This window comes from Mya arenaria, chromosome 9 (assembly GCF_026914265.1).
Source record: "Mya arenaria isolate MELC-2E11 chromosome 9, ASM2691426v1".
Taxonomy (NCBI): domain Eukaryota; kingdom Metazoa; phylum Mollusca; class Bivalvia; order Myida; family Myidae; genus Mya; species Mya arenaria.
This window is the reverse complement of record NC_069130.1, coordinates 62,627,085-62,646,094: the sequence shown is the minus strand read 5'-3', so window position 1 is coordinate 62,646,094 and position 19,010 is coordinate 62,627,085. Positions and strand designations below refer to the sequence as shown.

Here is a 19,010-nt window from a genome sequence, read left to right as displayed (position 1 = left end):
TATAGCATCATAATACGATCCATATTTTTTTAAGTCTTTTAACGACTTCTCAGAGGTTATTTCTGGGGAATAAACCTGTCTGAATGCGATGACCCACATTCTATTCTTAACTGCATTGTACATGTAGATGTTATCGGTTCCCGGCCGAAGCAAAATGTACAAATCTTACAATGTACAAATGGATGCAATTGTGGTTTTATATGTGTTTTGTATGATCCATAAACGTAAAAGAAATAAATTTGACACAAATAATTCTTCTTTTGTTTCACTTTAATTTCAATAATAAGTTTGCTGTTTTCACGACGTAAATATTTAACAAGACCGTTCAATTGTGGATGTAAACATCGTACAATCCAACTCAAACGTGTTGGGATTGGTGATATTTTTTTGTTATTCGGATGAGTCGACTTTTCGTTATCTCGACTTCACTAGGTCCCGAAAAAGTCGACCTCACGAGGTTCGACTGTATGTATCAAGTGCGTTATATTACGAAAAACGCAGCGTTTCCAAACTATATTAACCGCATAACATAGACTGAAGACTCATTGCGGCGCAACTTTTAGCAAGCTGATCAATATGCAGAACACACTCCGTAGCAATTAGAGCAGATTGCTTACTAGGTATTTTCGATGTAAATGTTAATGTAAATTAGGTCGTTGACCCACGCAGGTCTAACCGCGCTGTGGTTGATACGCCCGTGCGCGCATTAATTCGCTAAAAGTTAAAAATGTTATGTCAATCTGCCGATGCGATTTCCGAGATACGGTTATAAAAGTCTGCAGGCCTAGCGGCCTACAGCCTAAAAATGATGAAAGTACTCCTCCTCGACGCACAGAGCGCCGGACGTTTATAATGTCTGACTTCAGCCCGTCGCGCGTACTACGCATTTCAAGTGTAATCGCACATATTTATGATGATGCGATTTTTTCCACAGAAGCCAAGTTGCCCGAGATCGTAGAATAAGCTTCCGTGCCAAACCAAATCGAATGCGGCCTTCTGGTTCAGACTCGCGGTATAAACATGTTTTCACCCTCAAATAATAGATTTTGTGATAATAGACATGTGTGTTGATTCTGTTTAATAAAATCCGTTTATATAATTTGCAGAAACAAGCGAGCAGGGAGACGGGTCTGTGACTGTACGGATCGTTTTTGACTTTTCCCTTTCCCTTATATATTGGGGGTATAATTCTGGATTTCCATTTCTCTGGCAACGTTTCAACGTGTCACACAGATTAATTAATGCTTCTTGAACTATCGACCCCCCATAAATGACATGCTCGTTTAAAAATATTTTGTCATTTCTGTTTCTTTAACGTTTTCGAAGCTTCTTCATTTTCATTAAGTCCAATATCAGCTACAAGTGATGGGTCAGTTGTATTGTTGTTCCATGAATAGTCATATACGCACTGTATAATTTGTTCATTTTTTTATAGTGAATACTAATAGTCGAAAACTGTTTCAAAATACTACTGTTTGCAACGCTATCACCGGTATATTCAACACTATCAACTTTTTCTTGTTTCAGTCTCTGTATACGCCGAAACTTTGCATTGGCCACATTTTTTCACGGTATCATATTCAATTCCTTGAGGCCGACCCGCCGCCATCCAGATCCTTCGTAGATGTCTTGCTATGATGTGCCCGGCCTCCACTTCCTTCGTCCGCTTAAACCGATGACCGGTAGGTTTCTCGTGGCAGCGTTTAAAACGTCTGTAATGTGATAATTTAGAAAGTCCGGGCCGCAGCAGTCACTCTCTGTTTCTAACATGCTCTTCTATTCATTTTCAATTGTACTTTTTTATTGTTCAACGTCATTGTCACTGTCAATTATTTCGAATTTTTAACCTGTTCTCGGAATGTTGGTTCTATTCGAATAAAGTCCAGTATATTGCGTTGGCATAATCGTATAAGCGTCACCATGGTTACAGAACTGTGATACTGATAAAAACTTTTTTTAATTATCAAATTGATGAGTAACCTTGATTTGCCCCTCCCTCGATCGCCGTATTGTAGAAACTGGCAATTTAGGTCCCCAGCAACAATAACACTCCCTACTTGGGTATAATGACAAATCAACGATTTTATATGAAGAGTTTATTGGCGAATCGGCATGTTTGCCTTTGCCCATTTACTAACTATCTAATTATGGCCGAGACACAAACGTATTATGATATAGCATTTATATAGTGACATGACAAATATATTTACAAAAAGCAATATCCTACTTATATATATATATGCAATATATCGTCTAATAAATTTTATTTTTAGCTCGACTATTCGAAGAATAAGGAGGGCTTTACTCCTCGCCCCAGATCTCGAGTTTGCGTCGGCGTCCGGTTAAAGTTTTAGGGCAAGTTGGGATTTTCACCTATAAGTCCAATATCCTTCATTCAAATCCCTTAATACTTCACACAGTCGTTCATGGCCATCACATAATGAGGTTAGATAACTCCATATTATTATTTATACAAATTATGGTCCCTGATTGACTTTGGAACTTAGGTTAAAGTTTTAGAGCAGGTTGGGATATTTATTAATAGCTTATGTACCCTACATGCAATTGACTTGATACTTTACACAGTTGTCCAGGACCATCATAGAATGAGGTTACATAACTCCATATTATCCTTATTACAAGTTATTGCCCCTGATTGACTTTGAAACTTACGTTAAAGTTTTAGGGTAAGTTTGGATTTTAATAAAAAATATTCTTTACCCTTCATTGAATTGAATTAATACTTTGCACAATTATAATGATGACCAGCTTACAATAAGGTAACACATCCCCATTTAAACCCTTAATACCAATTATGGCCCTTGATTTACTTTTTTTTTAAATTTTCTTTTGATTTATTTTGACAAGCACATGTTTATATTCTTAACCAGATTTTCACAAAGGGAAAACAAGATATAAGAATGACTTGTGTCATTATTTGGGCGGGCTGGTGGGAGGACAGCGTCAAAGTCACCTTAAAGGGACTGTACACCAGATTGGCACCAAAAACGTTTTTTCTGTAACGAATCTCAATTATCTAATAGAATGTGTTACGCTTTGATATCATAATTGTAAAAAAAGTACTTAAATGTAAAAAAAAGGTGTCGGAGACCGGTTTCGAACCCGTGTCGGTTCGAACCCGTGTCGCCAAAATTGCAGTCCAGCGTCATATCCACTGTGCTACAAAGGCTTACTCTAATTGGATGACATAATTAAGCTTTACACCTACCTCGGTAATATCACGCGATAACACCGACAAGCCAATCACGCACAAGAAATGAATTATACCTGGTAGATAATGGAAAAATACGAAATAACTGCTTAACTTAAATAAATTGTAAACTCTGTGGTACTTCAGTTAGTAAGTTTCAATACATTGTACACATCGATGCCAAGTTTATGTCAGTTTTCGACAATTTTCTTTTTCTTTTTTCGCTATTTTATCATACGGAGTACAGCCCCTTTAAGTATCGAATAAATTTAGCGAGGTTTGACATCCAGTGACCAAAGTTGGTATATAGGAAGAGGTTATAGAGACCTTTCATGAGATTGCGTTTGAGGCCGATAGGATCAAGGTCAAGGTCAAGGTTATTTTTAATGGAAAAATTGTTGGTGTTGAATAACTTAAGTAAGGGATGACATATTGCGAGCAAACTTGGTATATATAAAGAGTTCATAGAGACCTTTCATGAGATTATGTTTTGGCCCCCCGAGAGTAATGGTCACTGTTTACTTTTTAATTTGATTTTTATTGCTTTTGACGCGCACATACATCAATATTGTATTCACTTCTAAGTCAAAGCGGCGTAGTCGAGCGCGCTGTCTTACGACAGCTCTTGTTATCTAAATCGTTACATGCTGGTAAGTATGCACAAAAGATGTACTGTGGTTATAAATTTAAACACTTAACTTCTAAACCACTTACTCTATCGTTTGAAATATTTTCAATAAGTTCTGTACAATATGATAACGACTTTTTATACATAATAGCTACACCAGATTTACCACATCTTATGCCGTTATGGGACCATACTCATGGGCGGATCCAGGAATCGACGTTGGAGGGGGGTAAATTAGGGGCGTACCCTTTTGACTTGAGCCCATCCCTAAGTAACGAAATTTATTTGGTTAAAGTGTTGGGAGGGTGGTTTGGTGGAAAATGTTAACAATTTAGTCCGAAATGGTACATTTTGGGCGTATTTTATTACTTTTCTTCTCCAATATTGAAATAAAAAGTAATCTTAGACGATTTGAATCCGCTAGTGATACTGTACTGTTATCAGCAGTGACAAATGAATGGGTATGCAATAATAAATCCAAATGTTTGAACACCAGTAACGCACAAGATTGATTAATATCTCTATTGTTTGAGATAGTTCTTGCAGACTTACTGCGATCCATGATAGCCACCAGTCTCAATACAAACTTAATGTAAGTATGCATATGGCGCCATAGGTCATTTGCAAGAAATAATCCTAAACACATATAAAATCTCTGAATATATTCATCGAATCGTTATAATATTGCTGTCAAAACAGTGAATTGTGGCAAATAACATTTCTGCCAGTGTACAATTAGAAAGTATCATAAAATCTAATTACATTTAAATGATAAAAGGTTCTTATCATTACATTCAATTATAAAACAACTGTTTGGTCAACATGGTGATTTATCAGACGAAGTAGTATCAGCCTAGGGCTACGACCTCAATGAAATGCAATTATTGAACTATATCTACAACCTTTGGATCAAACACGAAGGCAGAGACTTTCTGCAATTTAAAATAAAGCTGAATGGAATACTCTTTATTTCGTTGGTAACAGTTTTTGTGTAGAAATTGCAATTGTATGTGAAATTACAACATTAACTTACTGTGGAATATTCTTAGAAATCGCAGATGGGGTATTATTTTTTTTCAAATGATTAATTTGATATATCAGCTGTGTTTTTGTTTGCGGCTGTTTAAGGCCTTTTGTTTCTGCATGTATATCATTGTGTCGTCATATGTAATAGTGACATTCCCACCTCTACTGTGATTTGCGTTAGTGTCCTACTAACCAATACGGTTAAACTGTCGTGGAAATTAGTGGTAGTATGTATGCAGAATGAACATGACGGCTCTTAAGGCTTTATATTTAGAATTATTTAAATGTAAAGATTACGATTTAACGTCTCAACTCTGCCAGTTGTTCGATGCAGTTGTATAATAAATATATATTAAACTATTCATGTGAAATTTGGGGTTATACAAAATCGAAAGAAAAAGAACGAGTTCATTTGAAGTTCTTAAACTTTAAGCTCGGTTTATTTACTAATTCAGGTTACAATACATGCAACAACATGGATATGGTTTGTATAAAACGCATGTTAAATTTCTGTAAAAGATTATTACATGTTAAAACTTTTTTGATACAAAGGTCTGTATTATTTTCATTGCTTTTTGGTGCCATTTGGCCCACAATGATCCCGATTTTATCCATAAATACTTACGGTCGGTGTACGTGTTCACGGGCCCGGACACTATTTTGTATGGTTATGTATTATGAGTTTATAAAATGTTTGCAATCCTCTTTACATTTTCAAGTCTAATAGTTAGTTCTAATTCAGACATTTAGAAAATGGCCACTGTTTTCATCGTTAATGTAAATTCATAACATTCTGATGATAATAATTTAAAATATGGTGAAATTTAAAATTTATGGAAAATACTCGTATATCTGATTTTGGGTCGTTGAGTGAAATTAAAGTTTCCATAATAGATTCAACAATGTGTGAACATTTCTTAAATGTTGGTTGTATTTAAATAATTCTGTGAGAGTAACATTTTAATCTTTTGTGGGAATTATATATACTGAAAGTGTAGTTGGACTTAAAGGGGCTAGACACCAGATGGTCCCAAAATAGGCAAATACATAATTTCCACAAGACAATACTATAATTGTCAATACGTGCTAGTATGAGGCCTATAATACATCACTTTACATGGTTAAAATAATATTGTGATGTTGTCTCAGCTGAGTTAGCCTGTGTAAAATTAGCGCACAATTGTTTATTGTTTGTATATATTCAGCATGTGAAAGTCACGTGATTATACAGATACATATTGGATTTACGTGGTAGACATCCGCAGTAAAATCTGCGACAGATACATGTGTGGTAAGAGATGTGATACATCAGTAAGTGAAATTCAATGCGTTGTACACAATGATATACATTAAATGTAAGTCTTTGAAAAAAAACTTTGGACAATTTAATATTCTGTTGTAGTTAAATTTAAGCATTACTTATTTTAAATTTCTTGTGTAAATTTGTTATTTAAAATATTGATTTGTTGAGTGTCTGTTACTGATTTCTCTTTCACTGTTGCGTTTGATGGTAGTGATATTATTCATTTTATTACTCACGAAATAACGTCACATATAAATTATATAAGTACACCATAAGTCATACAACTGTAATGAGAGTAAAGCACGATATTACATTATTCCCATACTCGCTCGGGATATAAACAAGTGAATTCGGTCATCTATTGTTTGAAAATAAAATAACCGAAATGTGCTCGTCACAATAGACAACGCACGATCTCAATACCAGCCGCCCAATTGATATCTGATCGACAGCGGCTTCGAAAAGTTAGTTTCAACACTTTAAAGATGTTCTTTTGTGATCCCGGTGTGTTTGAGTTCAATTAACTTACACTTTTTACCTTAAAATATTAAAAATATACGTCAAATTGTATCATCGGTGAATGAAATACTAAAAACAAATCATAAAAGGGACATAATATGCCTTTATTTATGTATTTTAGACCCTACCCCGTTCAGTTCGACATCCCTAAAATATATCCTGAAGAAAACTGCTTTCTTGGCAAAAGAAATGCATAAACAAGTTGATTATTTTAATGCAGATACCCGTGAATGCATATTTGTACTAAGATGTAATATCTAAACAATGTATGTTATGACGTTGTCTGCCTGTAGGCCCTTAAATATAGTGAGCATTTCAATATGATCCTGGTTTAAATGTCTGTATATCGGGCTAGGCTAGTCCCTCTGTGTCCTCATGTTAAAAAACGCGCTGTTTTTACTTGTTGATAATGTCATAAACGATAGTGCCCTTGCAGCAACAACCATTCACTTGGTGAATCGAGCGAACTACTGTGGATTCTGCTACGACAATGTAGTTAACATTGCAAGCAATGTCAATGTCCATCGAATAGTTGTAGTATGTCGAGCACACCAGACAATTGTCGTAGTAGATCGCAACGTTGAGAAAACGACTGTTTTAAAGATGATTTATATACGGAATTCTAAACATATTAACGAACTATCACCAGTTAACTTTTCTCGAGTTATGAACTATTGCTTAATTTCGTTAAAAGTAAACAGTGTATTACTAATGCAATAACAATGACTGTTTTGTGTTTTAAACAGTGAAATATCATTTAATAGATGTAATTCTATATTATTTCACCCAATATGATGAGCAAAGAATAGATGAAATTTATCAAAGATATTTATTCCAGGGCATCCATCTCGTCGCCTGTGGCATAATGAACACTTCGCCTAAAAGAAGCTGTTTTGTGCTGTATAAATTGCGAATAAATCATCTGAAAGTATCTTAAATATCTAACTGATACATACAGAATCATCAAAAATGAAATGTATGAGCAGGAAGTTTGCTTGCGTGTGTCTGACCGGACTTCCAATCTTCGCCATTCTCGCGGTGTTAGTGTCAAATTATTCTGAAAATATTGTGAGAAATGTCACATGTGAGGAACTCATTAATATATATGCGCATGAAGCAGTCACTGAAGAATTAATATTGAAAATCGCGAAAGCTTGTGTAGATAATAGTGTTAATGACCAAACGTTCAATAATGACATGTTCAAGAGGGTGTTTAGTCATGAATATTTCAATCAAGTGTCTTGTAACCCTGTTGTGATTGGACCGCCGAGTTCGGCCATGCCTATGGTCTCCCTGGCTAGCTTTCCTGGATCCGGTAATACTTGGACAAGACATCTGCTTGAACAACTCACAGGTACTTTTCATTAAAACGTTGCTAAGAAACTCAAATGTTGCTTCATTTTGTGATCTTAATTCATGTTCCCGAATAGGTCTTAGATGATGGTAACGATTGCATAAGATCACAAAAATGCCGGAGCAATCAACAGTGAAACCATTATGAGAATTTGTTGCATGCAAAAAACACACAAGCTTTATTGATGCTACTTTCGCAAGTAAAAAGAATAAAAGCACACAGTAAATATTTATATGTTTTCATCTTGCAAACAAGCATAGCGAATGAGTGTGAAGAACGCTACAGCTATAATGTTATGTTGTGATATCACATGTTTAACTGACATCGTAGCATTTATACCTGACATCGTAGAATGTATAACTGACATCGTAGAATGTATAACTGACATCGTAGTATTTATACCTGACATCGCAGCATTCATACCTGACTTCGCAGCATGTTTAACTGACATCGTAGCATTTATACCTGACATCGTAGCATGTCTGACATCGTAGCATTTATACCTGACATCGTAGCATTCATACCTGACATAGTAGCATGTTTAACTGACATCGTAGCAATTTTACCTGACATCGTAGCATGTCTAACTGACATCGTAGCATTTATACCTGACATCGTAGCATTTATACCTGACACCGTAGCATGTCTAACTGACATCGTAGCATTTATACCTGACATTTCTAGCATTCATACCTGACATCATAGCATTTATACCTGACATCGTTGCATGTTTACCTGACATCTTAGCACTTATACCTGACATCGTAGCATTTATACCTGACATCGTAGCATGTATAACTTACAATATAGAATGTATATCTGGCATGTATAGCTTTTACTGACCTCTGACATCTTAGCATTTCTAACTGACTTATTTGCATGTCTAACTGAGATATAACTAACATCATAATTGTCTTGCCTACCTTAATAACAAATGCTTAGATTTTGACAAACTTGTGTGTTATCGTGATATTGCATCAACTTTTCAGGCATACAGACTGGAACTATATTCGAGGGCGTGGTTGCAGATACATTCTCGGGGGAGAGCATTTGTCCAACCAACAACAGTGTGTTCTTGGTTAAAACCCATAAAATCGGGGCCATAGCGGGAAGGGTTAGGAAATTCTGTCCAACGCATCAGACTCTGCAATTTGAAAAGGCGGTACGTGACGACTGAAATTATTCTAGTATTAATTAATTTTTCTTGTACACAGTAGTGGTCATTCGGAACTCGTCAGGCCATTTTTCTTTAAGACAACCTCGGATGTATGCCGGTACACAGGGGCAGGTTGCGTTGTTTTGACACACCACGCCCCCGTCCGTTTTTTTTTTTTTTAAATTTTATTATTATTTTTTATCAATTTTTAGTAAGAATATGATGTGGTAACTGTAACTTGTGAAAATTGGCAAAAAAAAAATTTTTTTTGGCCAATTTTCACAAGTTACAGTAAACAAATCATATTCTTACTAAAAATTGATAAAAAAATGATAAAGAAAAAATTAAAAAAACAACAACAAACGGACGGGGGCGTGGTGTGTCAAAACAACGCAACCTGCCCCTGTGTGCCGGTACATCGGTTGAAGAATTTCGTAAATTTTAAATCAGCCATCTGTTACTAGTATACACGAGTATGGGTTGCTAAATATGACATATCAACAAAATCATACTGAAAAAGTAATCGATACATGAATAACAACATGATAAATAGTAATATTTTATCACATGATAATAAATTAATAATATGTTCAGTTTTGTTAAATATACATTGTATTATTTCTCATTCTGTATGCATATCTTATGTAAGTGGCAAGATTATTAAATTCGTTTATCTTTCTAGAATTAAACAGTGATTCATCTGGAAAACACTTGGATTTCAGGTTTATATATTACGGAACCCATTCAACGCTTTCTTTTCTACGTACAACTTGGTGCGGGTGGGGAAGACGGGATCAGTCAGTATGGACTCCATTAAGAACGACGCACGTAAGAATGTTTCCGACAAAATAACTGAAGTTTGCTGAAGTCTTGCGAGGATCAAAGTGGACCAGGCCCCAATTTCTCGAAACTTCTTAAGTCTCTTATAACAGGATTAAGCTAATCTCACTATTTTTGTTGTTATATTAAATGTGTGATATTTACTTCTTCAAGATTTTTTTTAAAAATTATGTAGGAATAATCTGTATGCTTATCAGAATAAACCATTTTTCATTTATCAAAATCCATTTTCAGTATGTAGTATGGCTAATTGAAATAATGACTTAAGCCTGTTAAGCTTAAGAAGTTTCGAGAAATTGGGGCCAGCAGGTGACTTATTTCAAACTCCATGTGTGTTAATTTTAATGTTAAAGAATGGCGCCGCCGATTACTAAATAATCTAAAACCTCGCAAATCGGCAAAAATCTTAAGATCGCGATAAGGGACCTCGCGATTTTTTTACCAATCTGCAGTGTTCCGAATGTGCTTGTCTTATGCACCAGTCAATTGTAACCACGGCCCCCGAGGTCCGGGGAATAGCGGGGACTTTTACTTTCGGTCCAGCCAACCCAGGCTAAAATCCCCGCCCTGCGGAGACGAACAGATGGTAAAATCCCCGCCAAATGCCCCCGCACCCCAGGGACCCTAGGTAAGGCCCATTCCCCGCTATATTTAAAGCGAAAGCAAAACCACAACATTCACCCGGCACTGCGGGGCCACCTGAAAGGAAAAAAACACGGCCCATTTCCCCGGCTATTCCCGGTATAACCCCGGACCGGGGGGGGGGGGGGGCGTGGTTACAATTGACTGGTGAATTAATACTACTCTTGAATAAACACTTTATACATTTTTTTCTCTTTTTAGATTTTGAGAATTTCGCGACAAGTCGGGCAAGATCCTGGAGTGATCACGTGATGTATTGGCTCAAGGATTTCAAAGAACCGGTGCACGTGCTCGTGTATGAACGATTGAAGACGGATGTACTTTGGGAAATGTTCAAGCTGTATGAGTTTCTTGACGTTCCGGTGACGTTACGTTCATTGTGGTGTTTGTCGTTGAATTTAGAGGGTAGATACCACCGTGAACGCAAGGATTGGGTAACTCATGACAACATATTTGCGTCATCAGTGACGTCAATTTTCAAGTCAGCAGTTGATAACGTAACAGACCGTTTACGTATGCATGGTGTTGATGATGATGTTATACAGTCGTATTATAAATATAACGATGAATTGTAAATCAGAAAGCTTACTTATGGTAACTGTAGTGCGATTTAACGTCGCCAAGTTTTTTTTACAATCATACTTGGACTTTAAAAAATCCCCCAAATCGCGAAAATAAAACAAATAAAACATGACAATATCGCGAAAAGAGCGACGCCAATTAAAGGTTTTCCACAGCAATCACGTTTACGATGATATACACGGTCAAGCGAACATACGAGTGTATTTGTCAAATAGTCTCCTGTAATTCTGTATAGAATGGCCATATAATTATTTGTTTTATGTGTTGCATGTAACTTTTAGTATGTATATGGACGAGACTCTAATAAAGATATAAATAAAATACGTACAAAGCTACGAGTGATGTTGTGATTGCAGTGAAGGGTGAAGAGTGAAGACATGGAATGTTTTTCTCCGGGGAATATTAGTGATTTAAATTAAATAAAACTGGATTATTAAACTTATTTGGACAGCAGTGTATTGTGTAAACATCAGACTTCATGTCAGATAACGAAAAAAAGAAAAACAAAAAATCTAACAAGAGGAAAAAGAGTGAAAAGAGAAAGGCGAGAAATTGGAATGTCAGAAATATGGTTAAATCAAGAAATACAACCGATTTCGATCGAAATAATACGACAAAGAATGATTGATATTTATAAACAGTCGTGGAATACAGATATTAATGATACAAACAGACTAGAAACATATCGCTGGTATAAAAATGAACTCAATCAAGAAAAATATCTAGATAGTATACACATAAATAAATATAGAATTGCCCTTACAAAATTTCGAGTTTCCTCACATGACCTATTAATCGAAACGGGAAGACATCATAACATCCCAAGAACAGATAGAATATGTACCTTTTGTAATATGAATACCATCGAAAATGAATATCATTTTCTTTTAGTATGTCCAAAATATCACAATCTACGAAAACAATTCTTTAAACCATACTTTTGCCATTGGCCAACAAAACAAACATTTATTAACCTTTTGTCCTCAGATAGCGGAAAAACTATGCACTGTGTTAGTAAATATCTATATCATGCATTTTTGTTACGATCAGAACCTAATTATGTTGAGAATTGATATGATATATAGTACACTTCTCTATTGACTATGTCTTTGCTCTTCACGATGATTTGTTTCATATGATTTATTTCATATGTTTTGCATTTTGGCTATAGATGATATGTCATTTAATGCTGAATAAATATTATGTTATGTTATGTTATGTTATGTTATGTTATGTTATGTTATGTTATGTTATGTTATGATAACACTCCTTGTTTTCTAGTACATGTAGGACCTTATTTTTCATATTTTCACAGGTCTGTGAAAAATAGTTTCAAACTGTGACATATATGATTGACCAAAATGGTGGAAAGCAAGAGAATCATATTCTTCACAGATTTGTCTACGACATTGCCGTTTGATAAATTTGATATTAAAAATGTAATATGAGAAAGAAAAAAAGAAAAAAAATAATAATAATACTAAAAATAATAACAATAGCTCCCTGGCTTTTGGCTCCAGCTCAACCCAGAAAAAGAGTATAAACATGCTTATTCCGGTAAACAGGCGGTCATTTTTTCCCGACAAAATAAAAGCACTCGATAATACCGCTTTTATCTTAAATGTAAGCTTCTTGAGTGAAATTCAGCTGAAAATTGGTGAAAATGTTCTACTTTCGTTTGTAAACATGCATGTGTTTGATGGGAGAATCGGTTTTATTACTCCATAAACAATATGTTTACAAAATAACTGAAATACGTGTGAAGATTAAACATATTTATATGGCACTGCATTCCCCGATTTCTCAAATAAGCCCTCATAATTGTGATATTAGATAAAATAACGAGTCATACTTACGTTTTATGATGATATCCGTTCTTTTGCTCTAGCTCGGAAGTGTCATTGGCTCTTTTTTATACACCGCTCCTAAAAGAGCTGGAGCCACTGTTTCGCAGCCGTGTATATAGCACTGCGGTATTCACTGCTTGCCCGAAATTTAGCCGTTGAAAGCGTTGGAAATACTTTTTCCAGTACATCTGTCTATGCCAACACAACTCACGACAACAAACACAATGCCATCTACCTTTACTAGGTATACACCAACGATTACGGTGCCAACAACAACCAATAATCTTCCTACTTATACCACTATACCCATACAGCAACAACATAAAAAACAACAAAAAAACAACAACTATCTCTACAACAACCGCCACTGCGCCTACAACTGTAGCCAACTAACAGCAACAACAACATTATAATGAAAGATTCTTTGACTAGAATATATACGCATACATGTATATCAACAAAATCTACCTGCAATACTGGAAAAAACAATCTGTGACAAATGTGACTCAGTTGTAAAATTTACTTTTTTTGTTAAAAAAATGATGCAATTTTTTACCTGTGAGGAATGTGATTTCATGGTACATAAAAAACCGGCTTCGATAACAAATTTCCCAGGAGCTGTGACATAATAATAAAATGATTAAGCCTGTGGTCTAGATCAAATAGCAAATGAATACTTTAAATCAACGCGTCATATTTTTATCGATGTCTACGTTAAATTGTTTAATGTTGTGTTGCAAAGTGGTATTCTACCTGAATCTTGGCTTGTTGGTGTTATACTACCGATTTATAAAAATAAAGGAGACATGATGTCCCCGGAAAACTACAGACCAATTACAATCTTAAGCTGCCTTGGCAAACTATATACTGCAGTATTAAATGCTAGGCTTACATCTTTCATTGAAGAAAATGAGTTGTTGTTAAAAATCAAGCTGGCTTTCGAAAAAAAACATAGCACTATTAACAATATATTTATTTTGCATTTATTGTCAGAATATTGCAAGCATAAGAGAACCAAACTATTCTGTGCATTTATTGATTTTAGAAAGGCGTTCGATTATGTATGGAGAGCGGGCCCCTGGGCAAAACTAGTTAAATATAATATAAATGGGAAATTGTTCAATGTCATAAAAAATATGTATAATAACATTAAATCATATTTACTGTTGAATAATAACACAACAGAATATTTTCAATGTTGAAGCGGTGTCAGACAAGGCGAAAATTTATCTCCTATACTGTTTTCTTTGTTTTTAAATGATTTAGAGCAGTATATGCTAAGTAAAAGCAACTCATGTATTGATATAACTGATGTTGACCTTGATATATACTTGAAAATAGTATTATTATTGTATGCAGATGATACAGTACTGTTTGCTAAATTAGAAAATGAGCTAATTTCTTTAATGAATAATTTTGCTGATTACTGCGATAGATGGAAGCTTGATATTAATATTGAAAAGACAAAAGTTTTAGTATTTGGTGACTGACCAAGACGCAATAGAAATATCTTTGTTAATAACAAACAATTTGAAGTTGTAGACGCTTTCAAATATCTATGAGTAACTTTTTCAAAAAATAGAAGGCTAACAAACTGTAAAAAAACATGTTGTGGAGCAGGCTAGAAAAGCTTTATTTTGCCTTTATGTGAAGATTAGAAACTTATGTCTACCATTAGATTGCCAAATTAAGTTATTTGACAATACGGTTGCACCTATTTTACTCTATGCTTGTGAAGTTTGGGGCTATGGTGACCTTAATTTAATAGAAAAGGTGCACACTGATTTTATGAAATATATTTTGAATGTTAAAAAAGCACCCCTCATATAATGCTTTATGGTGATCTTGGCCGATACCCTTTAAGTAACGCAGAGAAGGATTTTGGTATAAACTGACCCATAACCATTACAATATGTCATCCATTTTGTATAAATTTCTATTGAAAGATTTTACTGCTCATGAACAGTATTATGGATGGTTGAGTAATGTCAAAGCTATTCTTGATGAATGTGGTTTGAGCTATATATGGCAGAACCAAGATTATACTGCTTCAAAGCAATCTTTGTTAAATCTGGTCGAAACTTGTTTAAAAGACCAGTTCAAACAAGCCTGGAATAGTGATGTCTTAAACTCCTCCAAATGTACCAATTACAGAATTTATAAAATTGAATTGGAACTTGAAAAATGTTATCTTAATGTAAATGAGAACCTTGTCCAATCTCTAATTAATTTTAGACTTTGTAATAATCATTTACCAATTGAAAAAGGAAGATGGTTCGGCATAGACAGAAATGATAGAAAATGGCAATTGTGTACTCTAAATGAAATTGGTGATGAATTCCACTATCTTTTACTGTGCCCATATTTTGATAATGATAGGAAAAGATACTTACCTTATGTAAACAGGCATAATACTAATATATTTACTTTCAAAAATGTTATGTGTGAAAATGATCTTTTTAAGCTGAATAACCTGAACAAATTTGTCAAAATTATATGTCAAGCTTTTAAAACCCCACCTGGCAACCCTTAACCAACATTACTTTATTTTTCGAATTTTAGCATCCACTGTCCTTATGAATAGTTTTATCTGTTGTACTCAAACTTTTGTTTGAACCTATTTAGTACTACATTACTAACCATACAGCCTGGTTAATATATATTAATATATATTATTGTTCTTTTACATGTTTATATACAACATTTTGTATTATTCATGTTGATGACCTCAAAACACATATTTGTATTATGTGATGAGAGTAAATAAAAACTGAAACTGAAAACATATATGTTTGAAATGTGTGACAAATGTGATCTTATTTTTCCCAGCTGTGAAGAATAGGATCCTATTTTTCCAAGGTGGGAAGAATATGATCTGGGAAAAATAAGGTCTTACATAGCTTTCAATACAATTCAAGTTGAATCTGAACTTAACATTCGTTTGCAAAAATAAACCTTTGTGTATGGTAAATCTGCATTCTCACAGATTAACCGATTTGACAACTTTCTTTTATTTTTTTGTCTTGGAATGAGCCCATTTTTGCGTAAATATCTGCAAACCAGTGATTAAAGAATTCTGACAAAAAAATCCGTTGCTGTTTTATGGCTAAAAGCGTTACTAACGGTTAAAGAAAAATGCATTAAACATCATTTTTGGAACTTTAATATAAAAATCTACGATCTGATTTTTTTGTCAGCAGTCTTATATTACTGGTTTCCATGCATTTTCCCATACGTTGTCAAAACGTTCAATCTGTGAGAGTGCACCTTTAAGGGTCATATGTCGTATCCGTTGTATTGTTTTATCAAGTGTTAAAGCTGCACTTTCACAGATTGAACGTTTTGACAACTTTTTTATTTTTTGTCTTGGAACGAGCCAATATTTGCGATAATCCATGGAAACCAGTTATATAAGAATGTTGACAAAAATTAGATCGCAGATTTTTATATTTAAGTTCAAAAAATGATGTTTTATGCATTTTTCTTAAACCGTTAGTAACCATTAATTTTCGAATGGAAATATGAAAATCTACGATCTGATTTTTTTGTCAGCCATCTCACATCATTGGGTTGCAGATATTTACGCAAAAAATTCTCTTTTCAAGACAAAAAATAAAAAAAAAGTTGTAAAAATGGTAAATCTGTGAGAGTGCAGCTTTAAACGTTACGCAAGAAATCCCTTTGCATACGTCTACTTAAACCCATGTGGCATTTTTAATAAGTGCTCTGCGATCTTCTATTGTCTCATAAGGTACATGTAGTATTAAATACCATGTTCTTTGCATATTTCTTTCAAATTAAAATCGGTATCCTTCAAAAGAACCACTGTTTTTGACATGTATTCATCCGTTTTGGTATATAACAAAACACTTGTATTGACTGTGGTAACTATTATTTGGGAGTAAGAGTGCATCTTTAAAATCTTGTGACATTTTAAATATATGCTCAATACCGGCGAGAACACTCAATTGGTGAATTGTGCCCATAGCTGGATGACCTAGCAAGAAACAAGTAGCGGTTTTACAGCGCTTTTTAAATAACCAATGAACAGAGAACAAAACCGATCGGAAACGGACAAAAACAATGCTTCCAAAAAGAAAATAGAATAAGGCTCAAGTAAATTTTAAGAAAGACGATTTATTTCTCCTGCAAAAGTGCATCCATATTTATGCGAGAAGGTGAACGAGCAATAACCTATCTGCATTGAAATATGCTCTTAGTAACTCCCGGGTGAGACTAGAACACGCAGCCAACGCCCTTTCGCTTTCATGCGCGGCTTCAGTAAGGGAAGTTGGGTTTGACTGGACCCCTGTTCCGTGAAGTTGTGAAGGTATTAAAGGGTGTTTCTGTGTTGTGTTATAGGACCAATACCAAGCACACAGAAGCAGTTTTGTCTCTTATGCAGTTATCTCCCTTGAGGAGCAGAGCAGATTGCTGCCACCATGTACGAAAATAGATGGATTTCAGCTATATGCATGGTTTCTTTTGAAAACTGTTTACACGTATTTATGCAACAATTTATCAAAATTGTTGACAAATAATAATTTATTTCAAATTAAAGAACATTTAAACTTCTTGAATGACTCCATACAATTTTGGTCAATTTAATGATTTGAAAAGCAGTTATTTCTCTTTGATCAACTTTTGAGGAAGAAAGTTATGTCAACATAAAAAATAAATTCTTGAACACTGTATTTGTTCAAATATATATTTTTTTCGGAAATAAACAAATTTCACCGATTTTATTACGGAAACATACTAAAATTTCTAACCATTTCTATGCTAAATGCTGGAACATTTAGAATATTTGCTCACATTTGGACAAAGTGCAACATCATTACCAAAAACAAACAAACAAATGCTCGAACATGTTTTGGGTGTCATTTTATATATCTAATATATTTTCTGTCTGACGTTGTATAACAAACTACACTGAACATTTACGCAACACTCAGTGACTAGTAAGTAAACTTACAAACCACAGATCTAGTGTTTATCCACATGTGTTCTATTTACATTGTTTACCTTGCACATTTTTAAACCAGTTATGTAAGATAAGTAACTTCTCAGCCCAAAATGGAATATTACTGTAGACTCAAACAAAAAAAAAATACATAGGGAGAATAGTCAACGTGTATTAAACATGACAACCATGGACAAGAATGCTCAAGAGTTAGACTAAGATCTCATTCACAAGAAATAGAGACTGGTCGATGTATTTACATAAGTAGAAAAAAATAAAGACTGTAAACTTGGTGTACACAATACGAGGGATGTCCGGATATATATATATATATATATATATATATATATATATATATATATATATATATATATATATATATATATATATATATATATATATATCCAGCAATGATTGCCAGTGTCCCATCTCCTAATTGGTGGCGCTGCAAACATGGCGTGACCCTGAAGCACCCTTTTTATGGCATATCTTTGGTATTACATTTTATGAGATAAGAAGCAAATATGATTGGCTGAATAAAGCCAAATAGTTGTATCTACCTCTCATGGCTTAGATAAAATCAAAGCACTGAAAGTGCTGAAGGGCTTGACAGGTGAATCCTTCTATGTGATATTCAAAATTGAATGATAGCATGCCGCTTGCTTTCTCGCTCTCACACCTGCCCGTCCACACTTTTAACCTGCCAACACATCCGCCCGCTCACATTCACCACTCAAAGCACACTCATAACCCAACCCACCCACCGTACTGATTCGGTGTATTCTATGAGCAGCAGAATAAAACGGGCATCACAGGAAAAGGTGGTATTCAGATCCAACATTTATATTAGTGTGTTATTCTATTATGCCTATCCACTCAAATTTTAAGAGAAAGTGAGAACAATTGTAGAATAGAAACTACTCTGTTAATTCAGATCAT

The 19,010-nt window shown here is 34.5% G+C and overlaps 1 protein-coding gene across 1 annotated transcript; it reads left to right on the top strand.

Moving 5' to 3' along the window:
- The first annotated feature begins 7,965 nt into the window (after positions 1–7,965).
- On the top strand, positions 7,966–11,634 carry LOC128246251 (WSCD family member GA21586-like). The gene is made up of 5 exons (XM_052964443.1): positions 7,966–8,041; positions 9,031–9,203; positions 9,920–10,025; positions 10,881–11,063; positions 11,618–11,634. The coding sequence occupies exons 1-5, from the start codon at positions 7,966–7,968 to the stop codon at positions 11,632–11,634; spliced, it is 555 nt and encodes a 184-aa protein (XP_052820403.1).
- The last annotated feature ends 7,376 nt before the right edge of the window (positions 11,635–19,010 follow it).